At 32.1% G+C, this 27,134-nt stretch overlaps 1 protein-coding gene across 2 annotated transcripts in view; it reads left to right on the forward strand.

Moving 5' to 3' along the window:
* KLHL1 (kelch like family member 1) overlaps positions 1-27,134 on the forward strand; it is a 282,548-nt gene that overhangs the window by 200,115 nt on the left and 55,299 nt on the right. For both annotated transcript variants that reach the window (XM_045567731.1, XM_045567733.1), the window contains one exon: positions 825-1,049. In XM_045567731.1, coding sequence (XP_045423687.1) covers positions 825-1,049 — 225 coding nt within the window. The remainder of the gene's footprint in view (positions 1-824; positions 1,050-27,134) is intronic.

Raw genomic sequence — 27,134 nt, forward strand, 5'->3', positions numbered from 1 at the left:
ATATCACATAAACATTTGTGAACTTATTCTAGGCTGACATTTTCAATGTGAATTGATAACTAAATTTGTTAAAGCAAATCTCCCCAGCAATCGAGCTACTTTCTTCTTTTAATTTCTGTTGTATTAGTCAGAGTTATTGTATTTCTCAAACTTATAAAAAGCTTGTAAAGGAAAGATAAGCTATTTTATTTAAAGATTATAACATGATTGCTAAGAATAGATATTTTATGTCTCTAAATTCTATTAAGCTATTCCCTAGATAATTTTTTTAAAAAGCAGGTTTAAAAAGCATAGCAAATATTTGCTTATATATTTCACAATTGAGTTTTAAAACCTTCAGTTATTTAAGGCATAAAGTTAAAGAGAAACATGGTAATATTTCATTCAATTAACTTCTCTTCAATTTTGGAAACTATACAGATAACATTCATAGCTTAATTATTTGAAAGATCTTTATAAAAAATTTTAATGCTGGGATTATGCTACATTTTTATTGACAAAGAGTGATAGAGGAATGTTGCAAAATCTACTGACAGAAATGTGTGATACCCAACCCAATGTGTCTATTGAATCAATAGCCTAAAATGAGACCATTATATAATTCAAACAAGCTGAAATTTTGTGTTTATTTTGATCCTTAGTGTCTGCCAAGAGGAGAAAATAAAGCAGTTGAATTACAGACACTTTGATTTTTTTACCACTTTTTCTTTAAGAAAAATGAATGTGACAATAATGTTTTCACGTCCTAATATGTACACTGCCTTGGGCAGGTTGTATGTTGGATTAGTAGTAATTGGTGACTATTTGATTTTATGTTTTATCAGGAGCTACAACCATAGAGAAATATGACCTCAGAACAAATTTGTGGATCCAGGCAGGGATGATGAATGGCAGGAGGTTGCAGTTTGGCGTGGCTGTTATTGATGACAAACTCTTTGTAATTGGAGGTCGAGATGGCTTAAAGACCTTGAACACTGTTGAATGTTACAATCCCAAAACCAAGACTTGGACTGTTTTACCACCAATGTCAACACATAGACATGGTCTAGGTAAGACTTCTAGTTTATTGGTATTATTTTTAGAAATATTTTAATGACAATGTGAATGTACGTTAACATACAGTATTAATGCTATAAATTATCATTAGCTTTAGGTAAACTGTGGGCTTATTTGAAGCATATTTTTTCTTTAAAGTTCTTGACATTTTCCTGTGTTGATCAACATGCATTTAAACTGTTGAGGGAGATGTGAAAGATCCCAAAATGAGTAGACCTCCTACTGTCCTCAAAGATTTTACAATTTTACAATCATATAATATGTAAAAGTGGATATGAAAAAATGAAGTATCGTGGAGAGGCCAAAGTAGTGTATCCCAGAGGAATAAATAAGTCACATGGATTTAGTAAAACTTAGTTAACATGGCTCCCTCTCATGTTACTGGGTAAGCAAGTCTACCTGCATCTTTGCACTTACTTGATTACACCTTTAAAAATCCGTGGGGAAGAGGGCAATAGAGTTTTAGAGAAAGAGGGACACATCAGCTGGCACCATAAATCAGTATGATAGGATTCATCTATTTCCTACTATAGAGAGAACTGTATGTGGAGTCCAAAGATCTGGGTGTACCTCTTGAATTTACCACTTTCTATTTGGATGATTTGGGGGTAGCACTTACACTCAGCCCCAGTGTCCTGATTGGCCACCAATTCAAGGTTATTAAGCAGATAAAAATCTAATAATTGTAATGATTATGTAAATACCTTCTAAATTGTGAAATCCTATGCAAGTATTTTTTTAAAAGTGGAATTTAATAAAGACAAACAGTTCTTGAATTTGAACTTTGTATTTTGGAGATTGTAAGGCAAACATACAAAATACTTTTTTTGAATACCTAAAATATGCCAGGAATTTAAGTAAGTGCTTTCATGTATTTGGAATATGCATTTAAGGGAGATACCAGGATTTAATCACAAATATACAGATTTAGACTTTTGTGGGTAAGCAAAATTCTATATTTTTATTAAACCAATTTTGGCAAGCTCTGCACCAGCACTGGAGTTTCATTGCTTAGCAGTAAGGAAGATGCAATAATTCTTCCTAAGAGAACAATATGACTTAGTAAAAAAAGCACAGATCAAGTTTCCCTCCAAGATATTCCTTCAAAGGCAGTACACTAAATTTTTGTCTCACTCAGAAAGTCACAACTGACTTCTGTTTCTCTAGTTGTTTTTACAGTTTTGATGTTAGGTTCTTAAATATATACCATGACTCTGCCTCAGTGTAATAGATAGGAATGCATTTGAGTGTAAACCAACAGCCTGTGCTAGTTTTCTTTTTGCTAGGAAACTAGAATGTCTCATTTTATTTGCCACATAGTTAAAAAGTACCTACTTGTGGCATGCAGTGGAATTACAAAATTGAATATATAATGCCATATTATACAAACAAGTGACAAGAAGCTAAAGTAAAATTTCAAAAATTAAAAAACCTGAAAACTCAAAATATTTTTTGACTTATATAGCTTTTTTCCCTTTGATTTGTGTGCAAATTATAAATCCTTGCATGATATTATGAGAAAGTCATATGAGTTTGGTAGTTATTAAAGATAATTATGTGGTTTAAAATGTTTCACAGCTATCAATAAATGATCCTTCAGTTGGATAAAATGACATATAAAAATTATATGCATATTAAGTCTGTGACATCAAGGGAGCCATGTATCTGCCTAGAGAATTAGACTAATTAAGACTACAATTCTCTCAATATGCTACAAGTTTTGTTTTGTCATTTATGTTTTTGAACCACATAATTCTATATATTATGTCTTTTTTACATTTTATATTGCATAAAATTGAATAAGACATTACTATGATACACTATTTCAATTAAATCTTTTGAGGAGAAATTAGTAAAGTCTAATATAGTGACTGTACATTACAGATTTTCTATATGCCACATAACATGTTATATACTAAAATATATGACAGGGGTTGTTTTTGTTTTGGTTTAGTTTTCTTCCATTTGAGATATAAATCATATACCATAAAATTAATTAAAGTTTAAAGTGTGGAATACAATGGTTTAGAGTACATTCAGAGTTGAGCCATCATTACCACTATCAAAATCGAGAACATTTTTAACATGCTAAAAAGAAATCCCATGCCCAATAGTAATCACTCTTTACTGCTGCACCTTCTTAACAACAAATAATCTACTTTATGTCTGTATGGATTTGCCTATTGTGGAGATTTAATACAAAAATAATTATACAATTTGTGCTTATTTCATGTAGCATCCTGTTTTCAACATCCCTTCAAGGTGGCACGTATCAGTATTTCATTCCTTTTATGGCCAAATAATATGCCATTGTTAAACTTTACCATTTTTTTATACATCATCAGTAGAAAGGATATTTGGGTTGTTTCCACTTTTTGGCTACTATGAATAAAAACTATGCTAAGGATTCATGTATGCATTTTTGCTTGAACATATGTTTTCAATTCTTTGGGGTATATTCATACATGTGGGATCATTGAGTCATATAGTAAACTCTTTATGTCATTTTTGAGCAATTGTAAAACTGTTTTTCACAATGGCTGCACCATTTTCTATTCACACCAGCAATGTATGAGGGTACCAGTTTCTCCACATCCTGACATATATTTGTTATTTTTATTAAAATAATCCTAGTTTATTTGAAGCAGTATCTCATTACAGATTTGTATGCATTTTCCTAATGGTTATTTTTAGAATTTTTGTCATATGCTTTTTGGCCATTTGTATACCTTCTTTGGAGAAACCTCTATTAATATATTTCCCAATTTTTGGTAATTTTTCTTTTTATTATTGAGTTGTAAGTATTGTTTTTACATTCTGGGTACAAGTCCTCTATCAAATATAAGATTCGCAAATATTTTCTTTCATTCTATGGATTCTATTTTAGTTTTCTTCATAGTGTCTTTTGAAGAACCAAAGTTACTAACTTGATAAAGTACAGTTTACTTATTTTTCTTTTTTTGCTTCTGGTTTTGTCAGCATATCTTAGAAATTACTGTCTAATCTATGGTCACGAAGATTTACACCTATGTTTTCTTTTAGAAGGTTTAAAGTTTTAGGTTCTAAATTAAGGAATATGATCCACTTTGAGTTAATTTTTGTATATGGTGTGCAATAGTAGTTCTACTTCATTCTTTTGCAAGTTGTCCTAGCACTATTTGTTGAAAAGACCTTTCTTTTGATTATATTCTTGGCATCCTTGTCAAAAATAACTTCAGCATAAATGTAAGGGTTTATTTATGTATTTTAATTCTATTTTATTAGTCTGTATGTATATACATATGCCAGTATCACAGTCTTGATTACTGCACCTTTGTAGTAGGTTTTGAAATCAGGTACCAAGACCCCTATGACTTTATTCTTCTTTTTCAAGATTTTTCAGCTATTCTGAGTCTCTTGTATTTCCATATAATTTTATGAACAGTTTGCCAATTTCAGCAAAAATGTAGCTGGGATTTAGATATTGACTGCATTGCATGTGCAGATAGACTTATCAGTATTGCCACTTTAAAAATATTAAGCCTTCCAATCCTGTATATAGATTCTATTCTGTTGATTTAGGTGTATGTTCTTATATTTATTTTGATAAATATAGTTCTAAATAATTTATTATTTCTGATGCTATTATAAATGGTATTTTTTCTTAATCTCATTTTCAGATTTTTTATTGCTAGTTTATAGAAATACAATTTATATTTATATATTGAATTTGTATCCTGAAACTTACCTGAACATTTTTATTAGATTAAGAGATTTTTTTGTGTATTTCTTAGGATTTTCTATATATAAGACATTGTTACCTGCGAATAGAGGTTGTTTTACTTCTTTCTTTTAAATCGCATGATTTTGTTTCTTTTTCTCATCTATTTCTCTGGCTTGAACATCCAGCATCATATTGAATAGAGGTGACTTTCACCATCAAATATGATGTTTCCCCTTTTATTCATAGATGCTTTTTGATCAGGTTAAGGAAGGCCCCTTATAATCGTAGTTCATTGCATGTTTTTCTCATAAAAAGATACTGGATTTTCCTGAATCTATTGAAATGAGCTTGTGATTTTTGTCCTATCTTCTATTATAATAGTATAGTGTATTATATTAATTAACTTTTAGATTTTGATGCACCTTTTTCAGATATATTCCACTTAGTCATGCTGTATAACCCCTTTTATATGCTGCTGTATTTTGTTCATAGTATTTTATGGAAGATTTCTCATATATATTCAAAAGAGATACTGGTCTGGAGTTATCTTATGATCTCTTTCCCTGGTTTGGGTGCCAAGATAATACTGGTTTCATAAAATGAGTTGGGAAACGTCCACTCATCTTCTATTTTGTAGAATAGTTTGTGGAGCATTGGTGGCCACCACAAAGCTAGAGAGGCGGATAGGATTGGAACATGTTAAAACATCACAAACCTCACTGTTCCTATCTAGATTCAGATGTTTTTCTTCAATAAATGCTTCACGTATTGTTACAAGCAATGGCTTTATTTATTTTCCAGAGTTGTGATGTTGACATTTTTTCCCAATGTTCTCATTACTTTCATGAAGTAGTGAGTTTTTAGAGGTCCTTACTCTGCTATTCCTGCCAATGTCACCATAAGGGCTTATTTTTATATGGGAACAATAAGCATAAACTAAGTGATCCATAAGCAAAAGGAGTCTCATGAAAACATAATGGTTATCTTAGAAAATTGAACAAATGTCCTGGAACTTGGCTGAAACCAAAAGACACTTATTAATTAAAAAGAGACCAAAATTACACCCTGTGAAAGCCTGGTGAGAACAAAGATGCTTCCATGGAAGGACACTGCATCCCTCAGCTGGCATCTCTGCTTCACCTACTCTAGATCTGTGATGTCGATATGAGTTACACTGTCCTCCAAACTAGCTGTTGCTGTATCCTTTGCCAATGAAAAAAACAAATGCAAAATAAAATCTTCCTTTCCTTCCTTTGCTTTGGTCATTCCAGATTTGAAGTCTCTATTGGGAATGCATCATTGGCCAAGCTTAGTTTATAAGAATAGGCCTTAGATGTCAAGATCTGGAAAAAGAAGGAACTCAATTTTTTGTCATTAATAGTGAAAGACCAGACCTGCTTTCCATGGACACTCATACTTTTGGATATTCCCAAAATAAGAATGATCAGTTACAGGGGCAGTGGAGGAAAAAAAATGACCATTTGTTCATTTGTTCAATCTACTGTTCATTTGTTAACTGATTAAATACTCACAACTACTCTATAATATAAACATTTTTATTGTCATTTTAAAGATACAAAAAATGATGAACACCAGTTAATTTTCCCAATGATACATCATTTTACAAAGAAGTTTAAGCTTCTTTGATTCAAAAGTCATATTCTTTGTTATATAACATGCTGCTGTCGATAAATAAGTAAATAATAATAGGCAATAATATGTTTACATGTAAATATATTTGTCATGCTGTCATTTTAATTTGTCAGTTAAGATTGACTCTGTCAACTCACTTTTATACAAAAGACAGACACACAAAAAATCAATTAAAAAAATCAATTCCAGGCTGGGTGCAGTGGCTCACGCCTGTAATCCTAGCACTCTGGGAGGCCGAGGCGAGTGGATCTTTCGAGCTCAGGAGTTCGAGACCAGCCTGAGCAAGAGCGAGACTCTGTCTCTATTAAAAATAGAAAGAAATTATATGGACAACTAAAAATATATATAGAAAAAATTAGCTGGGCATGGTGGCACACCCCTGTAGTCCCAGCTACCCAGGAGGCTGAGGCAGGAGGATTGCTTGAACCCAGGAGTTTGAGGTTGCTGTGAGCTAGGCTGATGCCATGGCACTCTAGCCTGGGCAACAGAGTGAGACTCTGTCTCAAAAAAAAAAAAAAATCAATTCCATATTGAGTGTTTGTATAAAACTAATAGCATTGATGATCAATTGTAAAGATTCCTGTAGGATAAATTTGAGAAATTATTCAACCAAAGTCTTTTAGATTTGAAGGATAGGTATAGATATAGATAGATAGATAGATAGATAGATAGATAGATAGATAGATAGATAGATAGATGATAGATAGATAGATAGATAGATAGATATAAAAAATGGATAGGTAGGTAAATAGACAGACTGAATAGATTGATAGGCAATGTTCTGTGCAGTCCAGTGCTCATCTATAGTCCTCTGAATTTCCCTGAGATTGAAAAAGGAGAAAATACTGCTAGAACTATCGTTGTCATTTTCATAATAACAGTTTTAATGGCATCAGTATGATAAACTTTGTCACTAATATTTGAGGAGAAAAATGTGTGTATTCTGATATTTGAAGATTATTTATATGCTAGTCTCCCATCCAGTTTTTTAATAATTTCATCTTATTCATATCTTCTATGTACATAGAGGTCTAAGTAGTTATTTCTTAATATTATTGATATACCAACTATCAAGATTCAATATTTGAGGAATATTAAGAGAGATGTAAACATATATATACACATATATACACACACACAATATTTTCTTAAAAACAGACATAATTCATCTTCCACCAAAGACCCCAAAACAGAGAAAGAACACAAATTTAGTTAGTATCCCAAATAGATGCCATAAGATATTCACTTTTGAAACAAGAAGTTAAAAAAAAGAAAAAAAAACTATAAAAAATATATCTTCAAATTTAAAATGTTCGCTGTAAGCATCAAATATAAGTTTTAGAAAAAATAAAATTGATGTTATCTCATTAAAATAAAAAGGACTATATATTAAAGTAATGGAGAAATAGATGAGACACAAATCAACAAGTTTGTTATCTCATACACAGCCATTTTAGAAGAAGAGTACTGAGAAAGTGGGGGATATAATAAGAAATAATTGGAACAAATTTCTCTGAAGTACAGCACATGTCTTCTAAAATGAGTAGCCAAGAAAGCAATCAGAAAAATGACTGATGAAAGAGCAAGTTCAGTCTCTGTGTCAAGTTTCAGAATAACAAGCTTAAAGAAATGATTTATAATATCTCTCATAGCGGTGAAGAAAAGAAACCTAAGATAATGATAACAATAGCATGAATGAACAGCAATGAAAATACATCAATGAAATACCTGAGTCAACTATACAGAAAAGAGAATGAGACTGGTGTCAGGATTTTGAGTATCAATCTTAGATGCTAGAAAATAGTGAAAGCATGCTCTAAACTTCTGATGGAAAAAAGTTTTCATCTCAAGCTATTTCTCGAGTATAGAGCATGAAAAAAAACACGTCTTCAGACATTTTTTGTTCTGTCAATCTCAACAAAGATGGGAACCTCAAAATGCCTTCTCACAAACTTGAGATTTGAAAAAAAAAAAAGAACTTCTCAAGAATTCTCAAGAAGAATAATATTCTAGTTAAGGATTCAAAGATCTTTCCATTTCAGGAAAGGTAGAGGATGAACTTATACGTTCACAGAGGTACTGACCCCATAGGAAAAATAGTCATTAGATGGTTTCTGCCAAAAGCAAACACAGGACTGTTTCCCACCTGCAAAGATTTGGGTAGTTTGAATGTAACACTGACTTTTTCTTCTCCTTGTTGCTTAAAAGAAGTGTGATTTTTCTTTCTGGCCTGTTATATTAGATAATGTGGAGATGCTCTACTTAGAGCAGGGGGTGGGACAGAGGTATAGTGGGGGGATTTCTTTATTTGTGAGCATCCAGAAATGCTCACATGCCAGGGAAACAAAACAAACGAGGATGCATAAAGTACATGAGGGAAATATGAAGTTAAAATTAAAATATCATATAGTGTCTTCAAAATAATATTAAGTATTTGAAGTAATAAAATTTCTTGAGTGTATATATGAAGAAAGAGAACTCAAAATGACATTTATTATCACTCTTTTTCCTGGCTTTTAGAAGCCATGTGCATAACCACAAGTAATGAATGGACTAGAAAAAATCAGTATAATACATTCCTTGTATTTATTTTTGATATAACCCATTAGACTAGAAAATCTCATTTTAGCCTGTCAGTGTTCATTGTTTGAAAAGGAAAAATTGCTTCAGTGTAGCCACCATTTCTCTGTTTATATCAATGTATGTTTGTCCTCTTCATGTCTCTTTTACTTAAAATCACATTTCTTACTAGACTAAGACAAGTTGTGTTTCTTTAAAAGGGTTCTCGCTTTAAAGTTTTGTATATTTTCACAAGGAAAGAAATTTAAATCTGCCTACTCAGTATAAAATATCAGATATTAAAAAAAAATGATACACTGGTAGATGGCTGACTAATTGCATTCCAGGCACACTTAGTCCACTTAGAAGAATGAATATAGTGTGTAGACAATCACACTGTAAATATATTATTGAAGAGGGAACACAGGAGTTCAACAGAAAAGTGACAGGAAACACTAAAATCCAGAAAGGAGAACAAAAATGGGTAGTGTGCAGCCAGGAACCAAGAGCGAATGCCCAATATGGGAGAGGGTGGCCCACTTTCCCACCAAAGAATCATACAATTGAGGCCACAGGAGAGCATTTTGATCCTCCCAAGCCCTGATTCTGACCTGGGGAGTGGCTGGAAGATTGTAGGAAGGAACTGCTTCAGGTAGGGAACAGGCCTTGGGTCGCACACCTTTTCTGGGACATCAATGGTTACAGTAAGATGCCATTCTTGATCCTGGCTTTTAGTAGACTATGCAAGGTCATAGGAACCAGTGGTGCCAGTCCTAGATGTTAGGGAAACGTAGGCTGCTGCTTGTGGAGCTGGGGTGTGAATAGGTGGTGAGCTTTTGCAAACAGGACTCAGAAGTGAGCATGGTGTGGCCTGCAGCTGCTGGTGTTAAAAGTGGGCAACATCCCTGGGACCTGAGCAAGGGGAGAGTTGCCACAGAGGTTGAGGCTTAAGCTGGTCTGGGGCTCCTACAGCCTAAGGCTGAGTTTAGGGCAAGGCACAAAGTTATGGGTTTTACTGAACGTCTGGGTTAGCTGCAACAGCCAAGATGGAGGAGTGAGTCTCATTGAGAATGAGGTGTGAGAGGGAAGTAAATCCCCCAACCCCAGCCAGCCAAGGATGCCCGTGGCAGGACCTCAGTGCTTTGGTGGTCACCTCTAACCTAAGGCATCTTACTAGCAGCCTGAGAATCATTCCACCCCCTTGTCATGGCTGGTGCATGTAATCGCCATTGGGGGGCCTGAGCACAAGCTTGCCTGGTCCAGTTCCACCCAGCTTTGCCCCACCCTGAGACAGAGTATGGGATCCAGGGTCCTGGGGGTTCTACATCACAATTCACCAGCTGGGACATCCAAATACTTTTCCCCAGGGACAGAGGTAGGGCACAAACATCCTACCACTACCACTTCAGCTGGCTCTTGCCTGCAAATACCATCTATTTGTCTCGAGGCTGGCCCACATAGCCTCTTGTAACCACTATCGATACAAGTGCACAGGACTTGGGAATGAGAAGAACATCTCACCACCACTGCTACTGCTATTTTATCCATGCCACACTGGTTTCCCAGAAGCACGACAGCCCCATCCCCTTCCCAGTACACTGCTACTACAACCAACATTCAAGAATGTTACCTAGAGGCCCAAAAATTGGCCTTCCTGGAACCACTACACAGGTGCCAGCATACACTGCCCCAGGGCACAAGGATAGACATGCTTAGCCCACCATCACTACCACTAAAACCAGAAGAGGGGCCCAGCTGGTATTGCAGTCCCAGCACAACTTCACCACAGTTTCCACCAATAAATGCACTCTAACACATGGAGGAAACTACAGGTACCACTAATGCCATTTATAGCCAATAAAATCATACAGCCTTTACTACTGCATGCACCCAACCACAAAGCCAAAAAGCCCTAACAAACCAATATCATAGTCACATCTTTTGGAAAAAGTATCCCTCTCCCCCAATAAAAGAAAATTCAAAAATAATAAGAAACACTTGTTATACCAGATGTACAGAAATTAATGTAAAGACACAGAAAACTTGAAAAAGCAATGTAATATGATGCTCTCAAAGGAACACAACCATAGTCTCCAAATGATCACCCCAATAGGTACAGAAAAAGCATTTGATAAAATTCAGCATCTCTTCATGATAAAAACCCTTAACAAACTAGGCATAGATGTAAAATACCTCAAAATAAGAAAGGCTGTATATGACAAACCCACAAATAACATCATAATGAATGGGGGAAAATTGAAAGCATTTCATCTAAGAACCAGAACAAGACAAGGATGCCCACTTTCACCATTCCTATTCAACATAGCACTGGAAATCCTAGCAACAGCAATGAGGCAAGAAAAAGAAACAAAAGGCATCCAAATTAGAAAATAGGAAGTCTGATTATTCCTCTTTGCTGATGACGGAATCTTATATCTAGAAAAACCCAAAGACTCCACCAAAAAACTCTTATACTTGATAAATGAATTTAGTAAAGTTAGAGGATTTGTACATACAAAAATGACTAGGTTTTTTATATACCAATAGCAATCTAACTGAAAGTGAAATCAAGAAGGCAATTCCATTTACAATAGCTACAAAAAGAATAAAATTTCTAGGAATAAATTTAACCAAGGAAGTGAAAGATGTCCACAGGGAAAACTATAAAACAGTGATGAGAGAAATGGTAGATGATATAAACAAATAAAAAATCCCATATTTATGGATCAGAAGAGTTAATATCATTAAAATGACCTTACTGCCCAAACCAATCTACAGATTCAAAGCAATCTCTATCAAACTACCAATGTCATTTTTTACAGAATTAGAAAAAAAAATCCAAAAATATATGAAACAAAAATGAGCCCAAATAGCCAAAGCAATCCTAGCCAAAAAGAACAAAAATTACCTGACTTCAAATTATATTACAAGGTTATAGTAACCAAAACAACATGGTATGAGATAAACATAGACATAAATTAATAGAACAGAATAGAGAACCCAGAACTAAGGCCACACATTTATAGCCAACTGGTCTTTGGCAAAGCCAAAAAGAACATATATTGGGGAAGGGCACCCTCTTCAATAAATGGTGCTGAGAAAATTAGATTGCCATATGCAGAAGAATGAAACTGGACTGCTAACTCTCACCATATACAAAAATGAAATGAAGTTGAATTAAAAATTTAAATTTAACACCTAAAAGTATGGAAATATTAGAAGAAAATCTAGGGAAAACCCTCTGGACATTGGTCTAGGCAAAGAATTTATGACTAAGTACTCAAAATACAGATAACGAAAACAAAAATAGACAAATTAGACCCAAACTAAAAAGCTTCTGCCCAACAAAAAATAATAATAACAAACCAGAAAGCCTGTAGAAAACCTACTAACTTTAGTAGTCTTCTGTTAGATTAATAGTTTGCAATTTTTTAACCAGAATATACAAGGAATTCAACTCAACAACAACATAAAGAAATAAATAATCCCACTAAAAAGTGGGCAAAGGACATAAAGGGACATTTTACAAAAGAAGACATGGAAATGGCCAACAGTTATTAAAAGAATGCTCAACATTTCTAATCAGAGAAACACAAACTAAAACCATAATGAGATATCATCTTACCCCAGTTAGAAAGGCTATTATTAAAAGGACAAAATAAAGATATTGGAGAGGATCTAAAGAAAAGGGAACTCTTATACACTGTTGGTGGGAATGTAAATTAGCACAATCTCTATGGAAACCAGTATGGAGTTTTCTCAAAGAGCTAAAAATACCATTAGATACAGCAATCCCACTCCTAGGCATCTACCCAAAGGAAAAGAAATCAACACATCAAAGGGATTCCTGCACTCCCATTTTTATTGCAGCACTATTCACAATACCCAAGATATAGAATCAACCTAAGTGTCCATCAATGGATGAATGGATAAAGAAAATGTGGCATATATGCAATGTAATCGTATACAGCTATAGAAAAATGAAAGTATGTCTTTTGCAGTAACATGAATGTAAATGGAGGTCATTATTCTAAGAAAAACAAGCCAGACACAGAAAGTCAAATATTGCATGTTCTCACTCACAAGTGGGTGCTAAAAAATATGTAGATGTAGAGTGTGGAATGATAAAATATGGAGACTTGGGAAGGTGAAGGGGTGGAAGGGGGTAGATAATGACAAATTACTTAATGGGTACAATGTATGTTATTTGGGTGACCGACATCCTGAATCCCTGACTGGACCACTAAACAAATGTATGCATGTAACAAAATTACACATGTCCCTTAAATTTATACAAATAATACAAAAAAAGATATAGTGAAAACAAAAAGGGAGATAGGTTAGAGATACAAATAAAATGTTTAATTCTCTTGCTAATATACACTTATATATACATACTCAAATCACATATACAAATATACACACAGATCCACAGTTTTCAGTATTTTGGCATATCCAATTGATAAAACAGCGAAAATTTTAAACAGAATATGGGACATTAAACCAAGTTTTTAGTGTAGATAGCTTTACCACCTTCACTTACAGATCAAATATTTGACTAAAGAGAAAATCAGCATAATGTTGAATTTCTTAGTACTTATGCAGATGTGATATAGACGTAGACTTAAGTATTTGCAATTTTAAAGAATATTTGGGAACTTTTACTTATTTTCCCTCATTTTATCAGTTCCTCTTGGAAATATCATAGACATACCATTAGTAATCCCAGGAAAAGAGAAAGAAAAAGAAAGAAATTGGGGGGTAGGGGAAGACACAGAGAAGAAGGAGGAGGAAAGAAGAAAGAGAAACACAGATAAACTATAAGACCCTTCTCAAGAGAATGTAATCTTACATACTCTGATTTATAAACTCCAAATATCAGAAAAACCCTTATTGTATGTTTGGTCTTCTGTGGACAAAATGCCTTGTTGCCTGTTAAATTGTTAGATTCAACGTTCCCTGGTGTCTTTTCACTGAGTTATGTTTTCAATCAAATTAACGCTTTGAAGACTTTTTAGTGCTAGGAATCCCATCAGGTTGCTGGAAGACAAGATGGATAAAAAAGAATACCTTGTTTCAATGTTATATATGCTAGGTATATACACTTGCTGTATACACTAGTTGCAAACACTCTTTTACAAATGAAATTATTATCCAATCACAGGAATTTTGTACCATGTGTGTTATTGCAATAGTCCATCTTTTACTCACTCTATTAGTCATTTCCAGAAGTAAAATTTCATACTACAAAGTACATGATTAATCCTCAACATGATTTCTCTGCAATCCATGGATAGCCCTTCTCTTAAATAGTCAAGAACTATGTTTTATCTACATGATATTTTATTAAGGAATACAGAATACCGTATTCTGCAACAGAGTTAAGAATTTGTGTACTGAGTAGAAAGTAGAAAGAATTCCTTTTAATATACTGTGTTTTGATAAGATACTGAAGGCCCATAGAATATCTTTAAGGAACTGGCCCTTTACACTAGAAACTGGTTATAAATACTAACAGGCTTTTTTTTTTTTTTTAAATGAGAAATCTTGAGATATGTATCAGTTGGATCTGAGTCATGGTATTAATTTTATCTTCCTGAGCAACTGGTCAGTTTTTAGCCCACACAAATTGCAGATAATGAAACTAACTAGGTTTTCCTCTGTGAGTTAAATGCTAAAAAGTCTAGAATCAAATTTGCAGTCTGATAGTAACCAATATGCATGCAAATTTTATAGCAGTCTCCCCCTTGGCTTCATTTTAAATATTTTTACTTGTTTTGTTATGTTCTTTAGCACCTATGTTTAATCAAATATATACATCTCTATTTTATAAATTTTTGCTATTATCTTTTCAATAATCACATAGAGCATAAATATTGTTAAACTAAAGAGAAGCCTAGTAAAATTAGTCAAGTTATATATGAGTTATATATTGTAGGCTCATGATTTGTGCAGGATGTTCATTGGTTATATCATTGGTTCATTCAACTAACATTAAAATTGCACTGCTGCATACTATAATAATGATGATAGATTAAAAAGATGAATAAAATATTGCACTCAAGGACCTGAGTAGGGAGTCCAAAGAAGTTAATAGGCAATAAAGAGAAAGAGTTATACATACAATGAGTAAAAGTGTTATGATCATATTGTTTTTAAGTCAGAATCAATAATTAGAAAATATTTCCAAAAAGAGGTCATGCCTAAACTGAAACATAAAGGATTAATGGGCAAATTGAAGAAGAAAATATATTTCAGACAAAAAAGCAAAATGTAAAAACATAAATGTGAAAAGGAAGTATAACATATTTGGGTAGCAAACACCAAGTGTTACTGGCAAACAAATTAATTTCATAATGTTGGATTACTTTATGAAAATTTTTAAAAATATGTTCAATCTCCAGTACAAGACATAAAAGAATATACACTATGACCTCTATAATCCCACTCTATGATAATATTTCAATTGGAATTTTAAATTTAACACTGAAATATTAACTTGAGATAATTTATTGTCTATAACTGGACCTGTATACTTAAAGTTAGCCCAGATTTCAAATAATAAAGGTATAAACTAACCTGATACTCCTTTCTTATTGAATTACAAAGTTTTGAGAATTGCTTTTTAGAAACATGGTGGCCATCTGGTTGCTCAAATCACACAGGAAGAGTTATTAACAGAGAAAAAAAATATTAATTTAACTACAGAAGCTCACCACTTCAATTCTTATTACTCTGCTTTTGGATTCTAATTCATTTCTTGCTTTTACTTTAGTAAGTTTATCTGGGGAAATGATTCTATTTTATATTTTAATCTTTTTCGTAAATACCTTTAACCTAAATGGCCATGCAAATATTCCATATCTCAATTTAAAATGCATTTTAAGCTTATGTTTAATAGAAAATTCCTTCAGCTCTAACAGTTTCCACCTCAATGTGCAGGTGGTAATGAAATGCTTAAGCAATCAAAGCAAAAATTGGTGCAGATTAATAGATATTTAAACCTAGAGGGTACCTAGGAGAATATTTACTCTAGAATCTTAATTTTACGAATGAGAAAACACAGGACCAAAAAGATTAACTAGCTTGTTGAAGTTCTTACAGCTCATTAGTGGTGAAGCTGGGTCCAAAATTCTCCACAGAGTTAATGTTTGTATTGTTTTTCATTACTTTTTGCATTGATTTTTCTACCTTATACTGATTATTTGTGTGTCACTATTTCTAGCAGTATATCAGGTTCATTTTTCACAGTAAGTATGATGAGCCTAGGGGCAGAGTCAGGCTTTGTGAGGATTAAAAATAAGATTATTCTAAAGGAAAAAAAATGCAGTTGCCATCTGAACTCACTGTGACAGCCCTTTTCTGGGCCTGGAAGGAGCCTGGTGAGTGAGGGACCTTCAACCTTAAGCTTCATCAGTCTGCAGGAAATCCTGTTGCAATGAAAGAAACTGTCATCCTTTACTCTCAGATCATATTTTGCTTTAATCAACAAATTATGTCATTTAATGTGTTTTTATTTTTATGAAGATTATAGACTGGGTTATATTACATATAAGTTCACATCTCATCACATTGAAGAGTATACACAGTTTATAATTTTCTAAATATTGTTTTCTTTTTTCATGTAATGTAAAAAAGTTATAAGCATTGTGGGCTATACTTTCAGGCTATACATTTATTAAGGCTCAAAATATTTAAAATGAATATATGAATACCCCACTGAAATTCTGTGGATATGTGGACTTATGATATTTGAGTGAGAGTGACTGATTAAGTAAAATATTTCTAAATCATTGAAACCCTTGTTTATATAAGTCTACAGATTTGTGAATTACATATAGGTACCATGAGACTTACTATTTATAAATACCTTTGTCATAAACAATGTCATGCCCCTAAGAAAATGCTCTTACTTGCTATTTTAATAAAAGAATATTATGAATTTTGTCTTATGAAACTGTAGGCATTTAGAAAAATACATTTCACATAAATTATCCAAAGAGTGTCTCCTTATGAAGGCAAAAGACATTATTTTTGATTTTAGGGGAAATCATGTCAATCTTCTCCACGTCTTCACTCAAATCACCCTTGCTAGAATGAAAGTCCTAATAGGACATAGTTCTTGTTTTCCTGTGGTCTAATGTCTTCAGTATTTGACAAATACGGGAAATTAAATATTTTTAATGCATTAATAATTTTAATTGAGTGTGCCCTATGAAGTTGAAGGTATTGATATTATTACTAATTATTTGTGTGAACATTTTTATATTAATAGATATATTTTTATAACACATATACTATAAATCTAATTTATAAATGTTCAGACTTTTGAATTACTAAACCTCTTTTTCCTGACAATTGACCTACAGTGTATTCCTGCTCTACCTCTTCAGATATCATCTGTGAATGTAACAAACATTCCATGACACTGAATATTCAGGTATGAAGACATTAGCAACTCCATGCACATGGAGTTAGTCTCTCATTTTAGTGACTTATCTATTATTTTCGTTAGACATATTTTATTATTCAGAACTCCCAGGAAAAGATTAAAACAAAATGCATTGTGTTATTTTTTTCTTTGCCCTGAGAAACAGATTAGTTTGTCAGATTTACTACAGACAAAAGTTCATTTCAAAAACATTTCACCTTTTCACAGGACATGAAGGCCCTGTACAAGAAACAAAGATTAAAAATGATATCCTAGCAACTTTTTCTTCCATGACTGTTTTAGATAGTTTTAAATGTAGAAGTTCAAATAGAATTCAGATGTAGCTTAAATGGTAAGCTGACTTGTACAATAAAAGATAACTCACAGGTTATCAGTTCAATGATTCCTGAGAGGTAGCAGTTTCTGTAAAGTTACTATAAAGAAAATATAGCCACTTTTGTGTTACAATTGAACAGAATAATATAAACTATTTGCACTTACTTGTTTTTTTATAATTTAGACTCATACTGCATTTTAAAATTTGTAATAAAGGAAATAAGAATCCAAAAATGAACTCATACTAATTTATGCCTGGGAGGAGGGAAAAATTAAGCCAAAAGTCATTTCCATTATTTTGCCAGACTGCACTATTTAAAATTCTCAGAGGAGTACAAAAATGTACAATCATTAATATTGTTATAAGTAATATACAAAAACCACAATACATTAAATTCTAAAAGCTAAAGCAAATCACAATATTTAAATATCCATACATATATTTGTGCAACCATGTATTTGTAATCTCATGTTACAAATTTGATCAAAATCTTTTAAGGCAAAAACTTTAATGCATTTGAACTCCATATATATGTTCATACATATATATATATTTGTATATTGTTATACACACATTTATGTTTGTATATTGTTACAAATAATAGTATATTATGATTAATCCTTCTCCTTGGTTGGAGAGACATAATTCTTAGGACTCTAAGTATGTTAAAAGAGCAACGTTGCACTGTAACTATTCTTTTGTTCAGTGCACTAGCTTTTTATTTGTTTGGTATAGACTCCATTAAGAAAGGTTAACATTATTTTTGTTATTTTTGCTACAAAACTAATTGCCACACTTAGATTTGTGGAAAATAATTAGCTATCAATATTACAGATGAATTAAGCTGAACTTGATATTTTATTATATTAGATTTAAACTTCTACACTAAATCTTAGTCATTCAACAAATGTATTGCCAAAAACTTCTCTGGTTGCTAGAGAGGAACTTGTGAACAAGATAAACACGCTTCTGCCCTCATATTGCATTGTGTTTAGCAGCGTAACAGAAAACCATAATTTAGTAACTCTTGACCATAAATATTGGAAATAATAAAAATTATATTAAATTAAGTTGTAGAGTGTCATTTATTACATTTGATTCTGTACTCCATACTTAAAAGACCGTTAATAAACTGTTGAATCACCTAATCACATCAGAATTAGAAAGTGTGCAATGGGAATATTTCTATGGATTTAAATATCATAAATAAAAGGGAAATTTTACACTCAGTTCAGCAATTTTATATTAATAATATGTGTTCTGTTATTCTATTACCATTTATTATTGAGTGCACAATATTTGATAGATATTCTTAAGGAACTCATTCTAACGCTTGTGTTAAATATGCAATCTTATGTTATAGATGAGAAACACAAGAAGTATTCTAGTCTATTAATAACTAGGATATAGGGAAGAAAGCAAGATGGATTCATTGAGAAGTGATACTTGAACAAACTATCTGACTATTCATAGATATTCATGTGCAAATAGGAACCCAATAGTAAATATCATGATGCTTAATTAACATAAAACTCTTTCAAAGGACTTTTACATTCTTAAAAGAGTATCTAAATTGTACCCCCTTAAAGTAGGTTTATAGCAGATATTACATTTTCATTTTAAAATACAATAAAATAATATATACCCATTACTCATAAAACAAATGCTTTCATGAGAAGGGACCATATACCATTTCCCAAACCTTAGGAGTTTTATTGTCTTCCTTTGCTTGTCTTACTTTCTACATGTGTAATGTTATACAAAACCACCAGACATTTTCCTTATGCCCAAAACTCACCCAAGTTCTGCCTCCTGAAATTCTTTTTACTCTTCAAGAATCCTAGAATATTCTCCCTGATAAAAGCTTTGATCAACATAGCTTAAAAACTCTGTCCATCTTTTGAATCAAATGCTGTAGTGCTTTTCTTATATTTATCAAATGGAGATGATCTCATATTGACATTTATTAATGTTTAACCTCTCCTGTGTCACTAGAAGCTGGTTGATGCCACAGGCTCTTTTTAAGGCACTTTGCCCATTCAAAAACAACAATCCAAAACAGCTAACATTGCAACTAAACTCTACATTCCAAAATGATGACATAGTAGAGGTAAGTAAATATCTAGAATTTTAAAAGTCCGATCCTTTTCAGGATATTAATGTAGATTATGATAATATTTGAAATATTATGGGCCAACGGGCGTAGATTTAGAAAACAGTAACAAAGTTTAATTCAAAAAAGTAGAAAATAGTTCCTGAAGAAAAGATTTAAGAGACTGGGTTTCTATGAGCTATTGAACCATTAGTTTAGCTCTTTCAAGCATAAATAAGGCCTTTAAGGAAATTTCTACTCAATTAATTTACAAGTCCATTTAGAAATAAACAATATCAGTTTGTTTAGATTTTAAAAAATATAATTTAAGGTGTGAATATATCACTAAAAATGATAACAAGAAATTATTAAATTTTAAGTACCCCTGGTTTTTTGAATACAGGGAATACCTGATATATTCCTGATTTTTTCAACATAAATTTAAAAAATGCTTTTCTATTAAAAATAATTTATTGACTCTAGGATAACTTCTCTCTTAAAGAAGAGAATATACTGTACTTATAAATAAAATGTGTACATTATTATAATAAATATACCATACTATTAAAGTTTTCAGTTTTTCTATAAGACATTTTATCCTGTCAAATTTAAAAATAAATGAAATTTATTTTGACATAATAAATACTGTATTACATCATATGTGTGCTTGTTAATGGCACAAAATGATGAATGTCTCTGGGAGGGAAAAATATATATATATTTATCTATATCTTATCTACTATATAATTGCTCGAGTTTCTTTGGTAATCTGTAGCCTTCCAGAGCTGTAGATAGTTGTGGCCTATAGTTCTTTTTCCCTACAAACTTACTATCTCTGACAATGAAAAAACATTTCCAATCAAATTCTGCTGTACATGCAAATACTTATAAGCAAATCAAGTAAACAGAAACAAGTAAAACTAGGCACACTATTTGATTTGAAAGCTAAACAAAGTACTACTCTTTGTAGAGGACTACAACTAAAATTGTGGTTTGAATTAGACAATGGAATACCCATAATATTTGGCTAAACCTAATAAAACAAACAAACAAAAAAGAAACCTCTTGATCTAAGGCCCCGATTCTAATGAATAAGCCACTGAGCAATCTGTTATAATCATCATCTTACACCATTCTTCTATTACCTTTTAACCTGTTGATATAAGGTCAGAAGTGTTTGTAAAATATTTCTCCTAAGACTATATATCTTAAAGGACATTATTTTTTCTCTGAAATGGTCTATTTGTTTTATGATCATTATGAAGTATTTATATTTCATCAAGTTTATGTTAATTTTATATGGTACAATCAAAATAAACATTGAGATATATTTTTCCTGTTTTGCCCATGACAAATATTTATATGGTTGCATATTCCATAAATCTGTATGAATAAAAGCATACTGATTATTCAACATCCTCAAGCAGTAACTTGATACAGAATTTCAATAACGGCCAAATATTAGGAATAAGTATAAAATGTCAATATTATAGGTAAAAATTAAGAAGAATAGTAGAAAAAATAGTGCAAGAAGAAATTAGACTCATGCAAATCCAGACAATTTCTTTGTTCTTTCCTAGACAAAGCTTGCCCTTGACCTTATTTTTGACATTCTGTATATGAAATCATATAAAATAATACTTATTCTAAAAAATAGCTAAGCACTAAAAACTCTCTCAAGCACTTTATATACTTTTCATTTAATCCTCACAACAGCTTGTTGATGTTAGTATTATTATAAGCACTATTTTACAAATAAGAAGCTGAAGCTAAAAGAGTTGAAGCAATTTATTCCCTGTTATGAGGATTCTCAGAACTTTTGCACCCAATTCCATGTTTTAATAGTTACTTTTTTATTACTAGAATATTCTGCTCAGGTTCTAGCTTTGGAAACACCTCCCAGGCAATGGGAAAAACCCTGAAGGCTTTTTAGCAGAGTGATGTGTACCCAACCGGAATGAAAAAAAGAGGGGAGTCTATAAGAAAAGATATTTCAGAGATTTGTGAACAGTTACTTCCAACTTCTGCAATTACTTATTTTCTTTATTTTTTATTTGTTTCAGTTTAATTAAACACAGCTGCATAGGCATAGCAGGGCTGAAATTGGTAAATCAACATGCTTTTCTCTGTTGCCTCTTAAAATATCATTTCTTAGTGTCAGCTAAGAACTATACAACTCTATCACAATAAAATCATATAATCCTGGGATCCTAGTCTTACTATAGTTATTTTTATCTAATTTACACTATTTATTTGTAAGTCTTGTAATAATAAAAACATACACATCCGAAAAATAGCTAAGTGGAATTTGGTTCTATAAAATCATGTCTCCGTAATTTGATTCACTTCCCTAATTTGATCATTTTTTTAAGGAGTAAAAGATACATATTACAATACCATCATTGTTAAGTAGAATTTACTCAAAATTATTTTAAAAATATATGGCCCTTCAATCACGGCATTTAGGAAGCTTGAAAATCTAAAGCTATACACTCAGTTCTCTTCACTGTTAGCTTCTTTTAGCAAAAATAAATAAATAAATAAATAAAATATAAAAATATGGTTCTCAATTTGGACTTTCATAACTACTTCTTACAAGAAGCAGATAAACTGAATCTGTACTAACAAAGGGCAATTGAGGGCAAAATGTAGGTAAGCATGAAATAAATGACAGACAAGAGCCCTTAGCTGAAAGTCTATAGATGGAATTTCTAACCTTGACCCTTACATCTAGAAATTTATAGAGGCATATTAACCTTCAGCATCCCCTAAAAGATTCAAGATGAAAAAATAAAGATAAGTAGCTCATTAAAAGTAAATTGTGATGGTGGATTCTTGTTGCTTATGCTAACTTCAAAGACAATAGATAAAATGTTGTCAATATTACAAAGTATCAAAGAAAAAGAGGTTTTGTTTGTTGTTTTTCTTATCTTCAAAAGTTGCTGAAGGTAGATGGTGTTAGAAAATGGCTTACACAGAGAGAAGGCTATAATTACCAAACAGGCAACATAGAAGAGTAGTCTGCAAGGTCTAGAAGAAGTAGTAAACTCAGATTGAAATGCAGATAGTGGCGATTAGTTGGAGGAGTTGTGATGTGAAGACTTATGAGGCAGAGCGGAAGAGGTTGGTAAAGCCAGAAAGCATACATGACAGCAGACCAGCATTGTTTTGATGACCAGATATTACAGTAGTAAGATTAACCAACCACAGACCCCTAAAGAACACTCTGACGATTATATATGTGTTTTATATTTGCTAATGCCACCCATAGTCGTGATATATAAATAACAAATTTAGACTAGCATCTATCAATAATAAATAGAATGATTAGGATCTTATTTGTTGTTCTGTTATAGATCAGGGATGTATATTACCCTAGTCTCTCTCTTTCAATTCTTTTTCTTAGAATACCAAAGTTAACTTCTTAAAACTGATTGTTTATTTACCTGCCTAGAAAGTATGAACTCCTTAATGTGACATCTACCCTTTGCCTCTCACACTAGCCTAAACTCCACCATCTCCCTCTACTTGTATACATGCATGAACATGCATTAACCAAGCGTCCACTAGGTCCAAATCATGGTTGTATGTGCTTTGTGAGATGCAATAATTAATCAGAAAAATAAATCGTGATTTCACAGATTCTTCAGTCTCTTAGAAGGTACACACTCTAAATTACTTAAATATAATCTAGAAAGAAATGCAAGATTTATAAAAAATTGTCAAACCATGGTTTTATTCTTTGTGGTTTGGTAAATTAAAAAAAGTTTGATCTGTGGAGACTTGGGCCAGTATTTGAACAATGGGTATAATTTAGATATGTTACCGTAGGGAAGATTTTTCCCAGCATAGAATGCAAAATAATAAGTATCATGGAAGATAAGATATATGGAACATAGAAGAAACATCGAGTATTATATTTTACTAATTTAAATAATTTATAAATATGTTAGTGGTAGATATAATTTGAAAAGAAGTTTGAGGCCAAATATTGATTAACATGTCAGATGGTAAAGTTTTCTCTTTAGTATTTTCTTGACAGGTAGAAATCTTTGAAGTTTTTAAGCAGCAGTAGTCTGTGCTACTTAGAAGACTAGTATGATAGATATATCAAAAATCATTGAAGAACAGCGATATTCAGGTAGTAAATTAAGTTTGAAGGCTACTGAAGAATATGAGGTCAGAATTCAATAAGACAATTATGGAAAAAAACAAAAAGAAAGAACAGGTTCTAAAAGGTATTCTAGAAATAAAATCTCCCATTGATCAGTATGTAAGTGATTAGTCTATTAAAATTCTGTGCAATTAATTTTAATGGAAGGTTTGAACATAGTGATTAGATTAGCATACACTGATATTTCTTGAAAGAGAAGTTAGATTGCTAAAACAGTTTAATTTGTATATGTGCAAAATTTGTATATGTGTAAAATTAAAAACAAATTTATGTTTTTTTCTCATTATCCCTCTATTATACAAAATTTATTTGCACTTTCTTAAAAAAGTGAATTTTATATCAGTTAAAATACCTTTTGCTTTAGGCAAATAATTCTAGGTTATACTTGAAACAAAAAGTCGTGAATAAGATTTTTTTCTTTTCTAACAATTCTCCATAATTTAGCCATTAATAAATGTAGCAATAATTAATTTAAACTATTGCAGAAATAACTACAGCTATTTTCTTTCCTATTTCTTTTCTGAAATAGGAATAAAAACTACAAAAATATCAATTGCCCCTTTGATATGGGTAATGTATAACACATAACCACCATTGTCTAAGTTGTCAAAAGTCAATTTATGGAAGATAATCAAATGTGTAAAATATGTGTCTTATTTTCCATAAAATTAATTTAGACCAACGTTGATGCTATCCATCACTTTGTTGTTCCAGCCAGGCTTGTTCTGGTTTGTCATTCTTAGCACAGACACTGTTAATTGCCTATCCACCAGCTACTTTATTTCATATTTTTTCTGAAATAACCCCAGTTTTACTGGATGCAATGCAACCAGTCAAGGACATATCATGTAAACAATCTCATCCTCCTGGCCAGTAGTCTAGAAATGGACTTGTGACTGCACTCTGGGGAATGACATGTGGGGTACATCTACTGGGGATATTTCCCAGAATCTCCTCACCAATTAGGTTATGTATGCATACTGCCTTTTTTCTCCCATCTGCACTTTTTTCTACTCATATTCCTGAATGACTGAAATATTAATATTATCACTAGCTCATTCAGTTATACAGAGTCATGCACTCTAAAAAATAAAGTGAAATAAAATAAACATAGTTAAACTAAGGATAAAACTTAGAAATTTTTGAAACATAAATGCATTTTTTTATTTTTTCATTTTATATATATAAATACAGATAGACAGATTTTTTCATGCTAACTCTTACTTACTGTTTTAATCTCACAATCAAGTGCAGTATGGAAAGTTAAGAAGAGAAAAAGGCAGAGGATCACAGAGGAGTCTCTAACTATCTATTACAAAATAACCACAGATGTTGGAGAATCTAATTCTCCTAGCACACTGTATTAGTTTCCTAGGGCTGCTGTAACAGATTTCCACAAACTCAGTGGCTTGAAATTTATTTTTCCATGGCTCTGGAGGCCAGAAGTCCAAAATCAAGGTGGCGGCAGAGCTGCTTTTCCTTCAGGAGACTCTAGAAGAGAATCCTTGCTTCTTCCAGCATCTGGAAGATCCAAGTGTTTCTTTTTTTTTTTTTCTTCTTTCTTTTCCTTTCTTTTTTTTATTTCAGATTAGGGGGTGCAAACGCTTCAGTCACATAAATTGCCTTTGTACTGCCCAAGTGAAATCCAGGTGTTTCTTGACTTGAAATCACTCTGATCTCTGCTTCCGATGGTCATAATGCCTTCTGTCTGTCAAATTCCCCGAGTAGCTCTTTTAAGGACATTTGTCTTTGGACTTCAGGCCCCCCTGTCTAATTCAAGATCATCTCTTCAAATCAAGAGCAAAATGTAATCCCACGTGCAAAGACCCTTTCTCCAAACAAAGTAACATTCACAGGTTCCAGGAATTAGAATGTGGATACATCTTTTTGTGGGCCAGGGTTTAACCAATAGCACATATTTTTCTAAAAATTCAGAGATGTGAGTTCTACAACTGAAATTTTAAAATTTATTTGATAGATACAATGATTTCATAGATGTTTAAAGTCAATTTAAAAATTAGTTATTTACTTCTATCCTATATATGTATGTATACATTAACTTGTATCTTTTTAAAAATTATATCATATTAAAGCTTATCTAAATATAGCTTTTATTATCTAGTTTCTTTAGACAGATATATAGAGACTCAACATTTGCACATCTGAAACAGCTAATGTATAGTAATAAAAACAGCTAACATAATTTATGAAAAAAATTGTATCTTTGAGGGTTAATGCCTCCTCTACTCAATGGTAGCTGTTTTCCATTAGTTATATGTCCTCCAAGCTAAATCTGAGACCTCATTTCATAGGTTAATAATATTCAAATATAAGAATATATTAAATTAATGAGACAGTTTATTGTTTATACATTATTCATATTACTTGGAAAGTTTTGAGACATGTTTGGAATGTAGGATTTTTTAAAGCAAAATTAGGGCATGTAATGGAATTTGCTGAGGATATAGATAAAATCTACAAAATCAGAGAAGTTGAATGCTCTTCAGCTGAATCTGTTAGAATGAGGTCAGCTGAGGCTAAGGCCAAAACCCCAAATAGCAATGGCTTAAGTAAAATAAATTCTTCCTTGTGGTTAAACCAGGATATGAGCAATTAATAGTCTCTGCTACATGGAGTGGTAGGAATCAAAGGTAAGGGTTCAGCCTTTTAAAAATTTCCTACAAATGAATTGACTCTAATTATAAAACAATTTAGTTTTGAATTGAACACATATCTTACCTGAAATTAGTATGTGCTGATGTAATAACAAAGCAAGGAATTGTCTGAGAAATAATCTTCAACAATTTTACAGATATGCCTATCGGTATACAAAACTTGGGCATTTAATTTAATATGATTTTTCATAAATTACATAAATGCATTAATGAACTAAGACAATAATTACTACAAAACATGCAAAGATATGCATGAAATCATTAGAAAATATAACTTCTAGTATTTTATTTGCATATCCCAAATAATTGCATTATGCTCCCTCTAGGGTACAAGTTCTCTGCTTTGGTGACCACTGGTACTTCTTAACTCTAATATGCATATGATTACCTGGGGATCTTTTTAAAATCTGAATTCTTATTCAGTAGGTCTGGACTAGGGGTATGCTGTGTTGCT

Source organism: Lemur catta, chromosome 13, assembly GCF_020740605.2.
Source record: "Lemur catta isolate mLemCat1 chromosome 13, mLemCat1.pri, whole genome shotgun sequence".
In the NCBI taxonomy this organism is placed as follows: Eukaryota; Metazoa; Chordata; class Mammalia; order Primates; family Lemuridae; genus Lemur; species Lemur catta.